The sequence below is a fragment of the Carassius carassius genome, chromosome 7 (assembly GCF_963082965.1).
Source record: "Carassius carassius chromosome 7, fCarCar2.1, whole genome shotgun sequence".
Taxonomy (NCBI): Eukaryota; Metazoa; Chordata; class Actinopteri; order Cypriniformes; family Cyprinidae; genus Carassius; species Carassius carassius.
Window position 1 is genome coordinate 31,042,014 of NC_081761.1, and position 19,921 is coordinate 31,061,934.

At 37.4% G+C, this 19,921-nt stretch overlaps 1 protein-coding gene across 1 annotated transcript; it reads right to left on the reverse strand.

The window, feature by feature from the left end:
* Window positions 1-259: 259 nt before the first annotated feature.
* Window positions 260-18,098, reverse strand: LOC132143926 (importin subunit alpha-4). Its single transcript, XM_059554572.1, has 17 exons — window positions 17,951-18,098; window positions 11,355-11,399; window positions 8,913-9,002; window positions 8,791-8,820; window positions 8,571-8,623; window positions 8,048-8,143; window positions 6,975-7,060; window positions 6,759-6,845; window positions 6,113-6,282; window positions 5,209-5,253; window positions 4,774-4,905; window positions 4,565-4,693; window positions 4,358-4,462; window positions 3,912-3,983; window positions 3,664-3,826; window positions 3,419-3,513; window positions 260-2,873 (listed from the first exon to the last, which is right to left on the reverse strand). The coding sequence occupies exons 1-17, from the start codon at window positions 18,017-18,019 to the stop codon at window positions 2,775-2,777; spliced, it is 1,566 nt and encodes a 521-aa protein (XP_059410555.1). The 5' UTR covers window positions 18,020-18,098; the 3' UTR covers window positions 260-2,774.
* Between the last annotated feature and the right edge of the window lie 1,823 nt (window positions 18,099-19,921).

Here is a 19,921-nt window from a genome sequence, read left to right on the forward strand (position 1 = left end):
TTGCTCTTTAAAACCACCTTTTTCTAAAAAATTTTGGAGAAAGCTCATCCCTCATGCACGTAAACTCTCGTGGTAATTGTAGTCCTTATGTAGCACATTGGCTGACTGGTGTGGTTCTGATTTAGCCTAGCACCAACCAGACTTCTGAATAGAAAAAGGTCAATTAAATGCCAGAACAGGAAAAAGAAGTAAAGGCAACAGGTCAAAGAGAAGAGACACCAAAGCATTAGAAGGTCAATTATAAGAAAGCAATAAAAAGGATGGCTAACAGCAAGTTTATTTTGGTTAGGTTCATTGATACATAAAGCACGTCCTTTGGGAGTGATGAGTGAAAGATGTGTTGCCATAGAAAGGTGGAGGTGAGAAAGGGGGAGTGGATAGGTTGAGAATTGTGGGTAATTGTGATCCACATGAAAAGAATGAGAAGGGAGCAAAATGGAAGTTAAGGGGATCAATTACAAGTCAGCCAGCAGACTAGAGAAGAATTTAAGTAGATAAACTCTACTCCAGTGAACGTCTCATTGTAAAGTCCAGAGATAGGCAGACATAACACCCAAAAGACCCCATATTAGAAGCAGCTCCAATGCAACGTGGTAGGCATTATGAACCTTTTTTTAGTTACTTTGAAATGAAAAACAAAAGGCACAATGAATTTCAACTCATTCTTTATCTTTAATATGCACAAGAGTTGAAAAAAAAAATACTGATGAGCCACCTTAAAGAGAAATTCAGTTCTAAAATTTATAAAAACATACAAACAATCAGAGGCCAAAATGCGATCTGTCGCTTTTTAGATAGTTTTTTTCTTTAGCAAGTAAAAATCTTGCAACAAGCAATAAGCTTGTATCCATTTCTGATACAAGACAAAACTTCTTTAAAGTGGCTCGTTTTCTAGTTGCCTAGATAAGTTCATGAATTTCAAACCAGTTTTTTCTTTTTGTTCAACAACTATGGCTAATTCAAAAATGATCAGGGCTGCCTTCAGCTTTCTTACTGTCTTTTTCAGCAGTTTGCGGCCCAAACATAACTACTTTAGTTCAAATGCAGTTTTGTCCCCCATACATCCCTTTACAAGTTAATGCACAGGGGAAAAAAGAAGAAAAAAACATCCAGTCATAACAGTAAGAAAGCCCATTTTCCAAATAATGGCAATAATTTGCCATTACAAAATGAAAGTTACACCAAAAATGAACAAAGAAAAAAATAAAATAATTACCCCTATTGGCTGTAAATCAATAATCACAATGTTATTATTGTTCTGTAGCGTCCCAACAATGTCTAGTGGACCTAAGTGTGGTAGCTTCGCATTATATACCTAAACAAGAAATATACTTTCATTTTAGTTGGTACAATTAGGTTTTGTAGCAAGTGAAATTAGATTAAAAACCAACTTAAAAAAAAAAAAAAAAAGAACCACAATGTCATGGATCTTCTTTCCCCATTGCTTGTATAGTCAAAATTAAGCGAACATCGCTCTACACTTACATTAAGCAATAAAACGGGAAAACTTAAAGTGTGCGTGTAAGACTGGAAAAACTGCAAAAGCGGAAGCTTCGCTGATCAAAACAAAAAAAGAATTCACTATCCAATCACTGTTGCAAAGTTTCTTGTGGTTTTGACTACCAAGTGATGAAATGCACTGATTTAGTGAAAATATCCTCCAAACGGTTACAACTGGGATTATCCCGATGAACTTATTACTATGCTTACAGACAAGAAGTAGAGAAGATGAATCCAGAAAATAAGAAGCGCTGCCAGAGCACCCTTTTTAAGCAGAAAGACCTGTTAAGGTTATCTCAAAAGAACTTCCAAAGGCTGGGGCGGTCCTTTAAAAGTCCTGGCCAAATTGACAAATCATATAGGATCCTCCTTTGACATGCCCGACAGTCCCACTGCAAACCAAAAAAAGATCGGCACAATGAATGTCCACTACACTATCGCTGAGGAACTTCGAAAATGAGGGCGCTTGAATGCCTTAAATGAAATTTTCTTCAAGTTTGTGTGATGATCTGACGTGATTCTTTTTCCTTCATTATCTTCAGTGTTTTGTAAATATCCATAATTTGAGGATGAAGAAAAAGCAAAAATTGGTTGCGATAGTTAAAGTTTTGTTTGCACACCACATATTTAGAGTCACTCCCTTCCCACATTTGAATAATATTCCATGGAATAACCCATTGCAGGCTAGTTCACAGATTTCGGATGAATGAGGGAGGGGGTCCAAATGGCTTAACACAGTCGAGGCTGGACGTATCGTGTTGGGTGTCTGGCTGAGACTCTAAGATCATTACCAGAAATGCAACATTTTGAGGGAAGGGATTTCTTGGAAACAAAAGAAAATCCCTGCCTTTATATTTCAGGAATAACTCTTTCTTTCATCTTCCTTGGCTGATATGATGGCTGGTACAACAACAGAAGTTTCTATAATTGTTCATGCTCACCTATGTGTGTGAGTGAGTGAAAAAGAGCAAAATATATATCCTTGTTTTTTTTTTTGTCTTGTTTTGTTTTTTGGCAACTGCAGTATAATGATTCTTGTTCTTTTTTTTTCTTCAACGTCTTGAGATTGTTGAGATCCATCTGTATTTTGAGTGGCGTTGAGACTCAGATCCTTCAGTGCTAGTTTCTTCTGTTTGAGTGAGTGTCATTTCGGAGCATGGTGATTGGTTGGTTTTTCTGGTTAGTGAGTGGTTGGTAGATGATGGGTCAGTAGGTGGCAGGGGTTGAGGAGCAGCTGGGAAACCCACCATTCCTAAGTTCAAAGCTCTGGTTGTCTAAAACTTGAACTCCTTGGTTTGTAGGTTGGAGGTTGGATCAAAGTTAAATGTGCCTCCCTGGGTGGCCTCAGGAATCAGGCTAGGGTCCTCATCAATCTAGAAACAGAACCAGACATTACTAACCAGACATCTACTTATAATTCAAATCTATACAGAACCACCAACAAATGGGGCTTTCACACCACGTAATTATAGGAAATAGCCAGCATGGTGGTTCCTAGCGAATCAATTTCCCCCTTGGGCCATTTTTCTGGTTGCATTCGCAGTGGCAGCAGGAACTCTGAATTTCCAACTCACATTTACAAACAAAAACAACCGGTAAATGGAGAACGCCATGATCAGAATTGTTTTTGTTTTGTGTTGTGGGATTCGTGATAATGACGAATGTAAGCACACAATTTACGCTTGAAAGAGCACAAAAATCTGACTAAATCTCCTATGACAACTTGCGTTGTACAAATCATTGAGGCTACTCTGAAGTAAAATGATTTTATTTCCCCCAAACTTCGCCAGTACTTCTAGGGAATTATGAAATGGTTCCTTGGGTGTGAAAGCCCCAATAATGTCCACAAGCAACAACACATTAGTGCATCAAGTACTCTACAGAGAAACATGCCAAGAACCAAGAGATCGTGACTCACATCGTCTCCTGAAAAGTACTGATCGATGATCTCAAATGCAAGTTTATAGATGTCCTCATTTTCATGCTGCTGTAGGTTCTCGATTTTTTCCAATCCTGAAATACAGAAGCAAGATTATTACTGCTAATCTTTTTTATTATTCTAGAAAACAAGTTGTGAAATGTGAATGTGCATTTGTGATCATTTTGACCTAATCTACAGATCTAAATATGAAGGACTACCCATTTCTATACTTAATGCATTACCTCCACACTCTTCAATGATCTCAGCAATTGTGCTGGCTTCCTCCCCAGCCATGATGAGGATGTTTTTCAGTCCATCGAGAACCACCTGGACCACCTGAGAGTCTTTCACTGACAGCAGGTTGCAGAAGGGTGGGATCACGTTTTGCTGCACTAAGTACTCCACCTGCCAATTACATCAAGGTAACCAATGAACAAGCTTGAAAAGAAAAGTAGCTCGGAATCAGAGATTCATATGGAATGGTTCATACCTGATCCTTTCTTCCACTTATTGTCAAGTTGCTAATGGCCCATGCTGCCTCCTTCTGTGTTCCAAAATCACCCTGTTTAGAAAAACACATTAAAGATCAAGCACTGTTTATTGGAGCATCTTATACGGAAAAGTCGTTAGCAACTTCCGGTTCATGCAGACTTTAAATACCTATGATATTCCAATCACCAGGCATTGCTTGAATTTAATAGAATTTCAACTTGAAAATTTAAAGCAATATTTAAATAAGATTAATAACATATATAAAAAAATAAAAACACAACATAGGAGCATGTTCAATATCGGTCTCAAGACTTTGGACATCATATTATATATACTGTGACAAGTACTGCAAATCAGTAATTAAAAGCTATAATGAATGCTAAAATGAAAGCGGAAAAAAATGGAAAAGTGGATGTACAGGAGGCTACACAGGTAACATCTTACCTTGGCAAGCTGGTGAATGATCATGGGTATGAGCCCAGCATCTATTACAGCCTGTACCTGCTGCTGGTTACCTGCTGTTATATTGGACAGGAACCACACTGCCTCCTGCAGGGAACAACAGACACATCACAGATGAGTGAGATTTCTGGGGTCATTTAGGAAATTTGACAAGTAAATGTTTGGGTTTCATCAACTTGTCTGTCTCACCTTGTTGATCTTCTCTTTGGGGTGTGTGAGCAGGTTGGGAAAGTGAGAAAGGACATCACAGTTGAGCACCACCTGAGTCTGCTCATCCGTCCCTGTTACAATGTTCCCCACCGCTCTCAGCGCCGCAGTCTGAGCAGAAGATACACAAACACTTACAGAAAATGACTTTGTGTTGTTTTTAATGTATAGAAATGGTATTATTTTTTTACCTGAACTTTGACCTCTTGGTGGCTGAGCAGTGGAACAAGGAAGGGGACGACACCTGAGTCTATTACCATCTGAATCTGCTCGTTACCTCCATCTGTCAGATAGGACAGAGCCCACACTGTGTCTACCAGAATCTAGAGGAAGGAGGAAATCTTAGTGTTTAAAATGTGAACACAGACTCAGTTTCTAGAATTCATTACACAGCTCTCCGACTGTGTTGTAACACTGAGTGGTTAAATAGAATTTTTAGAGGATATAATTCAAAGAAAATAAATAAAAATAAAAATAATATTTTATGTTAATGCTTAAAGGTAAAGGCAATAGAATACCCTTTTTTGTGCAATAACAACTAAAGAATAATGTGAATCAGCCTAAATCCAAATTTACCACACTATGTAATTAAGCGCAAACACAAAATGTTTATATCTTGTACTTACATTTATATCTGTATGATATATGAGTACACAAAGGGCAGGAAGAATCTGTGAGCGAAAAAGAGAATTTTAGAAATGAATATTTTAGTTTAAACCACCAGACAGAGAATAAGCAAACAGCACGTAAACATGAAATCAGCTGTAGGACAACAGAATATTCATTAGGCCTGCCATCTATGAAACAGTTGTTACACACACACACACACACACACACACACACACACACACACACACACACACACCAACGCAGAGTGAGAACACAGTCTCATGATTTCTTAGCAGCAGGAGGTACAATATGTTTCTTTCACCTCAAAGCTACACCTCCACATTACAGATGAGACAAGACAAGAAGAATGAGAGAAAATATTGGCATGTCGATTACACACCATAACATCTGCACAGACTGGACAGATACTATGTTTAAAAGGAGAGACACTTCAGATTATTGAGAGATCGTGTCTAAAGAAAAAATATTTCTTGACACAGAATATCTTGCACACTCTCAGATATTGTGACATAGTGGCGGCTCGGCAGGGGAGCCACAGCTTCCCCACATTTTTTAGGTGACTAAAAGCAACCAAAAAGCAATTTCAAAGTAGTTAAGGATATAATAAAAATAATTATTATCGGTAGGGATCCCCAGACCAATACAATTAGTGTGCCTCCTCTATTTTAAAACCTATGAGCCGCCACTGTCCTTAAAAGTGATATTTTACTGGATTAAATGCCAGTTTATAAAGTCCTTCATAAATATACACATACAAATCTCTCAAAACAGCCAGACCAAGCATTATTTTTAGGTTACTAAAAAATCCCTTAGGTTGTTCTATATATTAATATTTAACTGTACAATTCATAGATTAATTTTAGTACACGCACATACAACAACACACACACACACGCTCACCTCTTGCACTGTTTCCATTGGTGGGGGTGGGTCTTTGTTTCGGCACAGGTTGACAATGACCCAGGTAACGTTTCTCAAGAAGGTTATGGGGATGGAAGGATTAATAAACGACAAGAGAGGTTTGACCACGCCGAGTGAGATAACGTAATCTCGACACTGAGGCCCATCACCTGCACAGAGCCCATAAAACAAACATGTGGGTTAGGTTCTGATGATCCTCCCAGCTATGGAACAGCATTTTGGGGACAAATGTAAAGTTTACATTTTAAAGACAAATTCTTAAAGAAGAAAATCAAATGTAGTGGTTACAGTCGAGAATATGGTAATGACTATTTGTGCCAAAAGCAAAAAAAAAAAAGACCTATTCACATCGAGAGCGAAACAAAAACAGAATATACTCCAGTACTATAGGTGTAATGCAAGTACAGCAAACAGCTTGCAATGTGTAAATGCAACCAATATGCATGTAGCTGCTGCTCAAGGCATGACAGTTCATGTTACTGCTAAGCGAGTTTTTGTTTTTTTGAAAACAGGTCAGACTTACCCCCTCACTGGTTTCAATTTAAATTCTTGTTCTCATTTTTCTCACTTTAAGTTACAAAATTCAGAGACTGTAACAGTGTGGGGACATTTCACAGTTACTCACCAATGATGTTTCCCAGTGCCCACACAGCCTGCTCACACACATTCTGATGAGGAGAGTGGAGAAGTCTCAAAAACAATGGGACAGCATCTACACAGACAGAGAGAGAGAGAGAGAGAGAATGAGAGGAGAACATACAGCGATCAGCTTTACACAGGATGGATGGATGACGTCAAAACATGCTGATCCAAAAGAGCAAAGCCCGTCCAAACAACGTACTGGATTTGACCACTGCCTGAGTCTGCGCAGACGTCCCTGATGCAATGTTGGTCAAAGCCCAGGCAGCTTCAAACTGCAATGAAGGACTGATGAAGAAAGAGAGAGACGAGCAAGTTTAGATGTTTTTGAGCTGGTGGGTAAACAACACTTTGCTTCAGACCGCTCTGAATTTAGAGTGACCTTCTGTGATGCTCTGAATTGGGCTCTGCAGGACTTTGCCACAGGATTCTGTGTTTGTAGCCAGAACTGACCTTTAAAAGCATTTTTTTTATTAAAGTACACAAGTACAGTAAGAGTTCTTGGCTGATTTCGAATCAGACATGAGCAAAAGTAATGAGTCATACACAGAGTGTATCCACACCTGTTTTCCAATGCATTATAATTACTTATCCATTAATTTATGAAAAGGATTAAAGTTTTAACATTATATAGATGTTTAATTGCATAGTTATGCATTAAAAAAAGATGCTGCTTGTGTTTAACACACACACACCCTTGTGACAATGTTTTTGAAAGAAGTCTCTTTTGCTCTCCAATGCTACATTTATTTGATCAAAATACTGCAAAACATTACAATTATGTAACATTATTATAATTTAAAATATCAGATTTTTGTACTATTATTATACTTTTGAAATATATTTTATTCCTGTGATGTCAAAGCTTTTAGCATATTTCTAATATTCTGAACCAGAAACATTTCCTATTATTATCAACGTTGAAAAGTGTTGATATTATAATGCTTAATACTTTTGTTGAAACAACAAAATCATGTATTGTAACCCTTTACATTTTGATCAATATAATGCATCTGTATAGAATTAATTTCTTTCAAAAATTAAATAAATCTTACTGAGCCCAAATTTTTGAATGGTAGTGCATGAAGGATCACAGTCCACTCTGACCGTCTCACCTGAGGAACTCTGTCCATCTAACATGCACCCCTCTCTCGTCTCTTACCGTTTTCCCTCATACACTCTATACCAGATGACATTCCTACACAACCAGCACAATTAAAATGATCCATTAATTAAGTTTAGAATAATTTCACTCAGTGCCATGTAGTCACTCACTTGTCATCCCTCTCCAGGCATTTGACTAAGATTGGAAGGATTCCACATTTTATCAAGTCGTCTATGGGGGGATTTCTGTCACTTGAGAGTAATTTTCTGTAAGGACAGAAACGAGAAAAACATCTTTCAGCACTCCAAATACATGCCAGCAGTGTTAATGCAATTTATTTCAAAGAGACCAATCCAGCTAAAAATATTTAATTAGATTTAATTACAAGCATAATTAAAAGAGTATGCCAATTTTCTGTTTTGTGTTCGGCTTTTCACATTCAGCTGATTAACTATTTCAGCGCCATCTAAAATATTAACATCAAAATGTAACATTTATTAATGACATTCAGTAAGGAATGAAATTAGTGCAGGTCTTAAACTTTGCTTCTTTAAATTCATATTTACTGATAAATCATGTACATAAACACCAGGAATGTGTATTAAGAAATTATAAGTTGTTTTAAGGTTATGAAAGATGTCTTTACAAGGCATTGTGTAACATGCAAATCCTTTCATATACATAACATTTTACCTGGCTGCTTGCACTGCACTGAGCTGCACCACTGCATTGTCACTGGTGGCATTCTGTAATGAAAAAAATGAGAAATGGAGGATGAGAGGAGGAAGGGGGCAGCTCACACCCACACACACTTTGTGAAGTGTAGAGCTGATGTGTGCAATGACCGTCTGAATCAGTTATTTATCAAAGTCTTACCACCACCATTTAACATCAACACATGCTAGAATCTTACCTGTAAGATGGCATCAAGCGTTACATTTTGCTGAAGAGAAAATGGAGAGGAAAGTTTAGACGAACTATATAAATGAAAATGGAAGATATGGAGCGAGATGAAATGAGAAGAAAGCCTCTTACCCCTTTAAAATCAGAGTCCACATCAGAGTCTTCCTGACTCTCTTCCTGTGGAACATTTCGTTTCTTCAGGAGATGCTCGTCTCTTTTGTTCTGTATGGGTTGAGAAATCAAATAAATGCCAGGTTCTCTGTGATAACTTGTTGCACTTAATAAATGCATCATGAGATCATGCAAATCTAAACAAAATACAAACAATGCATTTGAGGAAATCAGAAAACACCATTTCATGTGTTGATTTGTCATGTAGGCCTATATTTAACAAAAGTGTATTTATTTTTAATGACCATAAAATCAAACAGGCTGCTTTTTCTGCTGTATCTTCAAGACATCAGACCTTTTCCTCAATACAGTGGATCAGAATTAAATTATTTTAACTTTTTTTTTTTTATACAAACATCAGCCGCTCATTTTTAACACCAAGAAGAAACTGCAGAGAGGAAGGTGCTACACACAGCCAGACATCTTCAAATATGTTGACAACTTATTGTGGACAGTTATGGGCTAATATTTAACTTTTTAGTTGGATTTCAAAATCTAACATTTTTAGTCACTCTAGCAGTCTAAATAACTGGTTTTTAATCACAGAGGAAATATTTCATGTTTTACTCAATCTTCTATTTTCTCATGATATTGCCTCTTAATGGAATATTTTGCTGCTGATGTCAATGTAATAGAATTCAACAGCACAATTACAAACCCTTGAAAAAGGCAACTGACGAAATGGAACACAAAGTAACTTCTGGTTCTACGCAGTGTGAGAAAAATAATGTTAGTGAGCGGTCTGTGACTCCAGTGTTGGAGCAAACAGGAATGCAAAGAGGAATGTCTCGCTCACAACATACGCACACAGAGCAGTACAGCAGAATTCTGTCCAATTCCTCCGGGGTGACAGTGTAACTGCCTAATATGGACAGGACTTGCTGTGTCACCCAATCCAGCAACAAATGAATCAACAACATCAAGGCTGTAGGACTAAACTTCTGCTCCACATCAACTCTGGCTTAGTAGATCAACAACAGGGGATTTCTACCCACTCAGACGCAACACAAAGCATTCTGGTATCCATTTGTACTAATGGACTTTGTCAGAGGCTCCAGGCAACTTTGCTTCTGGTGATGAAATGCTACATTCTCAAGTAGGCATCTGTTGAAGTTTTTTAATAGATGTAGAAACCCACAAAAGCACAAATAGTTCTAGAGTGGTTCTGAGTTCCTTGCCAACAGGAAGAGAGATATGTGTGACATGGGAAGCCCCTCATGACAACCCTTCTTCTTGGGATGCAGCAAGCCAGGGGCCCCGTGACCATGGATGGCGTGACCCAAATACTGCAAGAGCAAACAGATCTCCAACAGAAACAGCTCACCGGCCAAGAGAACAAAGCCATGAGAAGGCTTCAGCAGAAAGACATTACGTTGTTGTTTTACAAATCACATAATTATTTCTATTTCTATTGTATAGTCAACTAGTCAATCTGTTTAATTAGTTTGAAATAAACACTTTCCACATACCAAATGCATTTCGATATTTGTTTACATGCAATCACCACCTGCTTAAGTCTACTGTAATGCATGAAGAGACCCCAGAGAGCTCCCTGGCCAGGTCATATTTAAACTACAGATGCTCCTCTATTGCAGCGGTGTATCCACACAATCGCATCATCTCACCCACAACAACACTGCAACTGCAAGTCAATTCTCAGAGTGATGTCAAGAGATTATCGCAAGGTGAGTCAGTTAGCAGGACTGCAAGTCACATCTTAAAAATTATACTGGGTGAATGATATTAACTGGTTGGTCGAATATGTACTGAAGAGTTCACTGGTAATATAAATGTACAAACTACATTGCAAAAACACTTTATTTAGGCATTATTAGGCTAGTTCAAGAGAACTGAAACAGTAAAAAAAATCAATATTTTTGTTGATAAATCAGAGATGGAACTAGTACATCTGAGTCATTTTGATTAATACATTTAAAAATGATGCATCGGTGACAGTTCACAGATCATTTCATAACATTTCAGAGCAAATACATAAATAACGCTAGTAAATATTGCCAAAAAAAGAAGACACATATCAAGATGTAATTGTTTTAGCTTTACAGCCCAGCCCTAAATGACACTGAAACTATTCAGCACTATTAAGGCAGTAAACACAAATCTCAAGTACGCACTGAATCACCACAATAAACAGCTTAATGTTGTCGCTGAGAGTGCACACAGTTATTTAAAAATGAAAAAAAGGGGGGGTTGAGAATCCAATGTTCTATGTCTAGTTTATTTCACCCAGCATTCTCTGATGAGTCACATGTATTGTATCAGAATGCAATGTTAAGCTGCACAGTGTAGCTTTAATACCTCCATCTGGAGGAAACCTGCAAATGAACAGTGAATATGCATATACACCTGTAACTATGACAGACCTCACATTTAGTGTGAACTTACCTTTCTCAGTTCTACCGTCACTTCATTGCGATGTCTTCGCATCGTCTGAAAAAGGAAAAAATAAATAGATGAGCTACCTACAGTACAACATATGGGTGGTTGCCAGATTAATACTTTGGTTTAGCTGTTTGCTCAAATCCACAAGTGATTCGTTCACACACTGTTATATTGAATGGGCTGTAACGACAACCCAAACAAAATGCAACATTAATGGCAACTAAATTCTGGCCACCCCAACAGAACAAAGAGGCAACCATCTGTGGTAACCACGGTGACAGCAAAACCCAGCTGTCACTCACTCCTCCATTCAGACAATCACATTTTGTGGACATTCTATTAGAACTGCTGCTCAAAGCCCAATAGAACACACATCTGCACCAAACATGTCTGGAGCAACGAACACATCAAATCCACCCATTTTCCTTCAAAACTGTGATATAGCTACATCCAACTGTAACTATATCACTTTTTCAATATAGGTTATCGAAAAAGAAAAAAAAGGTAGAGACTAGATTTTAAAGGGCACTGATTATGCACAATTTACTTTTACATGTTGTTTGAACACCAGTGTGTATACACAACAACCCTATAATGATAAAAATACACCTGTCCCTTATTTTTATCCCCAAAAATCTTCATGATGCCACATTTTACAAGCCCCACCCACAACTGTTGACAAACACTGCCGTATTAGCAGAGACCCCGCCCTGAGTGAGCCACACACAATCCGCCATGTTTATCTTCACACTAGAGCATTTAAAAGCAGCACTCAAGAAAGAAATTTATTTTTTAAAAGCTATAGATGTTTCAGTCAAGAGTGATTTTGTTTTTTATTTTATTTATTGGGTCATATTATCAGCATAGACAGTAGAATAGGTATTGTATTTAACGCTGCTGTCACTTAATACACAGATCTACTATAAACGTGATTTCTTTCCCAGCTGTTTAACTTCACAGATATAACCGACTATATGTTTGTAACTTATGTATGTTTTTAACATAAACTAAAAGTTTGTGCAATAAGACATAAAAGAGAACTTAGTTTAGTACTCCCAAAAGCACTGACAGCCGCTTTCTGTTTAATGGGTTAGTTCACCCAAAAATGCAAATTAGCCCATAAATTACTCAGTTATATAAAAATTTGTCTTTGATCTTTTAAGCTGTTTAATGCCACTCAGCAGATGTTGCAGTGCATCAGTTCAAAAGAAGTTAAATAAAAAGTGCCCACCCATAATAAATAAATAAAAGTGTCTCACACGGCTCCGGGGTCTGAACAAAGTCCTCCTGTAGCGAATCGATGCGTTTTGTAAGAAAAATATCCATATTCAAAACTGTATATGTAGCATGTGCCAACAGTTGTGAACAGAAAAAGCTTTAGGCTGATAACGTATGAGGTCGACGTTGTGCAATGCACTGGTGAGTCTTGAACACCCGCTGAGTGCCAATTAACAGCTTGAAAAATCAAAGAATTTTTTATATAACTCCAACTGGATTTATCTGAAAGAAGACAGTCATACACATCTAGGATGACTTGAGGGTGAGTAATTGCAAGATTCATGTATTTTAAAGAAACAAACAGTAGTAACTAAATGATTGAAGTACTCCCTACATACATTAGAAGTCTATTTTCACTGGAAGACCCAGTAATCACAAATATGATTAATCATTACAAAATCTAACTCATAAAACAAAATGAAATATGCATGGACATGCATATAACATGCATTTAGGTGAATTTTCATTTTATGCTGACTTTATTGCAAAAGATGGACAGACCATCCATCACAAGTAGTTCCACACTATTATTTAAAAAATATTATTATTTTTATAGCTTCAAAAGGACATAGAAGGAAAAAGAAAAAGATCATCAGCCAACAATGTAGAGACTGCATTTGCTGTGTGGTGGGATGGATCGGATTTGATCTTGTGACTGGGCATCCTAGTTCATGTTACAGCAAACCCATGCTGTGCCTTATGCAATCCAAAAGCCATGGTGGGGGGAAACCAAGATGATGTTAAAGCGAAACCAACAAACAAGAAAGGGAAACAGAAAAGGTTTATTTCCTTATGATGTATTAAATATATAAGGACGTCAGAGTATGATCAGATATGCAAAGAGAGAGATTAATTTTATTTTAATTTAATTATGCACTGTCACAGAAACAAGAATGAGATGCATTCTAACATAACTGTGGCATTAAACTCAGTTAGTGAGGGCTTTTTTAAAATATTGCACACATACTGGCCATTCAGATTACTTGTTAAAGTGCAATGAAATTCCTTATGTCTGCAGACGACCTTATATCTGCGTCTGTTTGTGAATGGAGACTTTGTAACGGCCAAAACTATGTATTTTGCATGCATCACATTATAGTGCGGTGTGCATGAAAATAATAACAAGGCAGCAGAGCGAACTTATCCATAGTGGTTCTCAAAAATAGTCCTAAGTCACACCACATAGTGTGTGTTATAAGTTAAGTGATCAGTCTTTAAGAAAAGGACTACGTGAGAACCACTATGGATGATAAGTTCGCTCTGCCGTCTTGATATTATTTTGTCTTTACTTTATTTTTAACGCCATGAAAGAGTTAATCTCTCATGAATGAGAAGAGCGCGTTGCCGTGTACCAGCCATTAAATGTGTGGGACACCAGTTCCTCGTTTTCTATCTCCTTCATTTCATGGATTTAACAAGTTATCTGAGTCAAAGTGTTACAACTTCTTCAGTGACTACAGGCTCTACTCCTCATAAGCGCACACACTGTGTGTGTGTGTGTGTGTGTAACGTGCTGCTGAATTGAAATAGCTGGGCATTTTTAGAGCCACCTTATAAAAGGCTGCCTAATAAAAAAAAAATATAATAATAGTTATTATTATTACTATTTAATACATTAATAGGAGAATGAGCCTAATATCGTCTTGACTATTGACAGATAGATTTGCTTACGTCGGTATCTCTGATTATCTTTGATACACGATACTATCATCTATCAGCACAACCCTACTAGGTCACATCTCGGCCCATTTCAGGAAACAAAATAAAATCAAGAAATTCTCAGCACAAAGTAGATTCCAGGAGTTTCAACATGAATGGTATTTTAGCGGCACATGCAATATGTGTGAGTCACAGCAGAATGACAGGAGGGCAGAGCTGAGAGGAAGCACTTCAGGAGTCAGCGGAGCAGTGCATCGCCGGTGACATGACAGCTTGGCACTCTAGAGACCAGCATAATTACACAGTATGTGTGCATGTGCTTGTCTGGTTGCCAGCGTGGTCTGAAGACATGCTGTCTCACTGCTGTTAGGTCCACGACATACTAATAAATAGACTGGCCGCATAATAACCACAAACATCAGGCTTGACTCATTTTTAGACCATGCAGCTTGCAACAACAAGTCTGTGTTCAAATCCAAAACACATACTGATAAAATGTTTATCTTGAATGCAACTGTAAGTTGCTTTAAGATAAATGTGTAAATATTATAGAAATACCTGCTGATTTAGCTAAAGCATCTGGAAAATGCAAAACAGCAGGATGTAGGCTTCCTGAGGGAAGGACTTCAAGTAATTCAGTTAGGCTGGGTTGACAATCTTTATTTTAATGATCTCAATATTCAGTCTTTAATCCCAAGATTAATCTTTACTCTAGGCTGTTCAATGTTGATGCATGAACAAAACTTTTATTTGTAACACACCTGCAAATGTTATCCCAGTAAGCGTTATGTTTGTTAGTTTTGATAAGAAAAAAAGTCTCAGCTTTCAAATTCTGTCACTTTCAATCACAAAAATCACCAAATGATGTAGCGGTGGATGATCATCTCTTTTCCTCTTTACTATTAGCTGTAGCATGAAATAAACATGAATAAACATCAGAAGGCATGTTGAAACAGAACAACTTACATGTCATTTCAACTGTGTAAATGGAGTAGAAACAATTACATCACTAAATATAAAAATTGCCTTATGTGCAACTCAAATATTTGCATACAACAAGTGTTAATTATTTATAATAATTAAAAAAAATAAGTCATTGAATTTAATAGTTTGGACTCTTTTTGCAAATGTAAAACTTTAATATCACAATAATGTACCAACTGACACGGTACTGTATAGTTTACATCTTTAATTGAGAGATTTTTTCCTTACAATAAATTGACATGTACTGCATCGAAAATATATCCGAATGAATTAACAATGAATTTTTGAAGTTTGAATCCAGAGCTCATGAATGCAAATCAAATTGTGAAATCTGTCAACACTCAGCCCTTATAATCCAAACACAAAGGTTTTTTGAATGTTGCAAATTTGAACATGAACTCTTTGATTTTTGTATAAAGAGAATGTGTGACATGTCAGACTAATCAAACGTCTTCTTTGTTTCTTTTTCCACAGCCACTTAGCAAATACAAAAACACAGAAGTACTTGTTACTCTCTTGGTTAGCCACATTTACATCCTCGTTATGGGCTAAATCCAGCAGCCACGAATCAAAGTATCCACAGTTCCACAATCCATTACTGGCCATATCAAATAGGTCAGCTGAGCCACTGTGCATGAGGCCTTCGCTCTTATAGGAACACAAGATGAGAAATCTGAATCTGGTTTGCAAATTCCGGGAATAAATGCAAAAGTGCAACAGCTTTGCCGGCCTCCAAAGCTGTGTGTGTCTTATGGCTGAGTCACACCAGCACCCTACAGTACAGTCAATTCACACCGTTAATCTTGAAGGAGGTCTCTGGGGTTAGTCGCATGAGCCCACAGCAGATGATGATAATCATGTCTAGTATCTATCAACAGGGTATGAGAGTAAATGAGTTCATTATAAATGTGATCGCAGCACTTTAATTTTTATAATACTCATTTGAAAGTGACTTTAAACGCTCACTACAGTGGTCCTTGGTTTAGAAGTGGTTTTTGATGAGATAGCTGCTATGTTTCAACTTAACTGCCAACGTTTGGTTATGGAAATTAATTCAATTTTATGCGAATAGTCTTTTTCACAATACATGTTTTTTTTTCAAAGTAGCAAGAGAAAATCATGATGTTTAATATTTTAATGCCTTATAGTCAAACATGGCAGATTAGAAAAGGGCAATAATACATGATTTGTGTGATATAAACAATCAAGCAGTTGATATGTATGCAGTTAAAGTTGGATGTACTAGCCTATATATCCAACTTAATATATAAAGCTGGCTGTTAATATAGTTAAATATTCAGTTGATATTTGCTATACATTTCGTTTTACGTGAGTGTACTTCATGTTTCCAGATAAAATTGGATTATTTCACTTTATCCGAGTATGTACGTGGATAAATCTGGATATAATATTTTTCCAACTTCATATAGTTGGAAAATAATATAGAGATTTGCTATATAGTATATATTGCTTTCATGAGTGTACTGTGTTTATGTGGAAAAGGTTTAATATATACTTATAGCAGTTGTAGGTTGGAGTAATTATTATTATTTTTTGAATGATGAAACTGGTGGATTATAAATGTGTTGTAGTCACAAGCCTATTTTGTGATGTCTGTTAGTGATGAATATAAATGACCTGGTTTAAAATTTCAATGTCACATCACCCACCCCTGAGAAGTTAACCGAAAGGCATGTCATAAAACTTAAAGATAACAGTATAAAAATTACATTATATCTTTAGTCACCTAGTGTTCAAGTCAACACTGGCAAAAAAAAACTCCAGAGCTGCATTATATAATCTACCATCTTACAGCACAACCTGGCGTGCTAGTATTTCTAGGTCGCCTTGTTACACCCTACACTGGGGTATGCAGTCTGGAGGTCTCCCTTCCAGTTTGTAGGCAATAAAATCTTGTTTATTTAGCTCTGCTGTATCTACAGCTGATGCCTAGTTGCTAACTGCCACACCAAAGAGCAATCTGACTGCAGAGGAAAAGATGTGAAGCAGCTGTCTTTTCACAATGATATCTTTATTAAAACACCACACACAGCTCTGATCAATGAACACATCCACTAAAATAAACTACAACAGTCTTGTCAACCTGGCGTGACTAAACGAGCATTAAAGAGGTCAGATGTTGAGGTATGACTGGCCATTAGTTCAGTTCTGGAGAGATTGCTAAAGCCGGTGTTAACACACCTGTCTCTGTCGCATATATCTGGTTCGCAAGTTATTAATCTAATTATGTGATAATATTTAGGGTGTTTATCTTCTATACATGAATGTTAAAAGTCTGGGTACGGAAAAACACGAATAAACGGGCTGTTGGGCGATTAATCTGCCGCCTGTTAACCAGTTAGCCGTTAGCACACATGCTAACACGATAAATCTGCGTGCTTTGGCTGTAAATTAACTTCTGAACCACTAACTCAGCCCCGTCTTCATGTCAATCGACTAAATAATGGGCTATACCAACACAAACCCATATATAACCAGCGATGAGCTAGGCAAATGTGTTTAAAGAGGCCTCTATCTAGGCCGCGCCCGCTCCGCATGATGCTGGATCCACAAACAGCAGCTCCGATCCGACAGTATAAAACCAGAACCACAGAGACTCAGGAGGAGGAAACTGAACTAAAATAAAACCCAGAGTCCAGGGTCTCTGGTGGACTTACCTCCACATCTCGCCCCTTGTTTTTAAAGCTCTTAATACGATGGTTTTCCAAGCCGGCGTTCTCGGCCATGGCTCTGTGTGTATGTGTGTGTCTGTAGTCCCGAGTCGACCGACGGGTGGAGCGGGGGGTGAAGCGCTGTCCGATTCGTCATTGAATCGTTCTTCCGAGTCGGATCTTTTAATGAACCAAGTCACGACTCACTGAACCTTAAAGGGTCATATGATGCGATTTCATGTTTTCCTTTCTCTCTGGAGTGTTACAAGCTGTTAGTGAATAGATACGATCCCTAATATTGCAAAGACTAAAGTCTTAAAACCAAAGAGATATTCTTTATCAAAGTTAAGACTCGTCCAAGCCCTCCTAAAACAACTGTTTAAACACCCCCCCCCCACATGTCTACGTCACCACGTGGGAAGATTTGCATAACACCGCCCAAATGTTCAAACAAAGAAAGAAGGTGTGACTGTATTGTTGCTGCCACCGCTGCCCCATGTTGTAAAGATGCTGTGTATTTCGTTGCGAAAGCAACAGGGGTAGCTGCAGCCTGGAGCAATGGGCATGCCGAAAGGTTTCTCATTGGTGAAAGGAGTTTTACTGTGTTGGCCAATCAGCGGTAAATATACATATACATTTACAAGAGAAGGTGGCAGCGATAAGACGTGAGGTAATTATTCATCATATGTTTATCTATACTTTATATACAAATATTTATATTAAGATACGTTTGTTACAATACGTACAGTACCTTTGCGTTATATCTTGCAGCTTTAGTAATTAATTTATTGTAGTTGATAGATGAGTGCCAGTAAACTTTTTTGTGATTCCATTCTTTTAGAAACCATGCACAGGAAGCATATGTACTTTTGGTACTCAGTGAAGAGTCAGCATCACAGTTGTATTACAATATAACGGAGAACGGTCTGGCTGCAGACTTGCACTTTCAGACTCTTGCACTTCCACTAGTGACAACACGTGCAGTCTTTTTTTAATTTTATATTTTATTCTACTGTGAGGAAGACATACAGAGTGGAGCTCAGCAGGAGTGATGGCTGTAGATACTGTGGCCATGGAAAGAAGGGGGTCTTCACAGCTTTCTATTCAGATAAAGAGTTTGCTGGGTTCGGTTCTATGGACTGCTACTACAGAATGAATGAATGAATTAGTGGTTTATCTATCTATCTATCTATTTTTATTTTGAATTGGTGACTGAAACTGAAAGCTAAATAAACGTTTTAGTGGATAAAGCTGTATCTGTTTGCTTAATTGGTTAATGTCACTTGAAATAAGGTTACTGAGGGGGGAAAATGTCAAAATTGCGAGATATAAACTCGCAATTCCGAGAAAAAAAGTCAGAATTGCGAGATTACATCTGAAAAGAGAATAAGAAGTGTAATTACCGCAATTACCTTATTTATTTTATACGTTTTATTAAGTTGCGGAAATGGGCTTCCATATAGCCTAGGAAATGTTTAGGCTATTTCCTGATTGTATGTTTTATCAACATACATACGAACGTTTTATTATTTTTATTTTAATTGAGTGTTTTATGAAAACCCACAAAAATCAGCCAAGTGAATTTTAGTTTTGATTATTGTATATGGAAATCATACTTCTAAATCACTTTATACACTTTTGCACTAAATCAAACATGCAACAAATTGAACGGGATACGTGAAATTGCTGATTAGGCTAATACATTTCTGGATAAAAAACGGTGATAACACATGCATTTACGTATTGGTTTATTTTAACCTTTTTATACAGGTAATTATGCCATTTAGTTTTAAGAAATTACTGGATCGTTTTTTGGACTGGTTCATCTTGGGAAAGGTCCGAATCGCGGAAATGAGTCGGACTTCCCAGCGCTATCATGATAAAAGGTGTATTCTGCAGTGAAACATTATTGGAGTAGAGGTGTTTCATTGGACCATAGACTGTAAAAAAAGATGGACGACTCGCCTTCGCTCTCTT

Excerpts from the sequence above, each read along its gene's own strand:
- LOC132143926 (XM_059554572.1), bottom strand. The coding sequence starts at position 18,019 with ATGGCCGAGAACGCCGGCTTGGAAAACCATCGTATTAAGAGCTTTAAA. Across the intron at positions 4,694-4,773 it reads ACCAAGAGGTCAAAGTTCAG|ACTGCGGCGCTGAGAGCGGT; the intron begins GTAAAAAAATAA and ends TCTTCTGCTCAG. Across the intron at positions 3,827-3,911 it reads TAAGTGGAAGAAAGGATCAG|GTGGAGTACTTAGTGCAGCA; the intron begins GTATGAACCATT and ends TGTAATTGGCAG.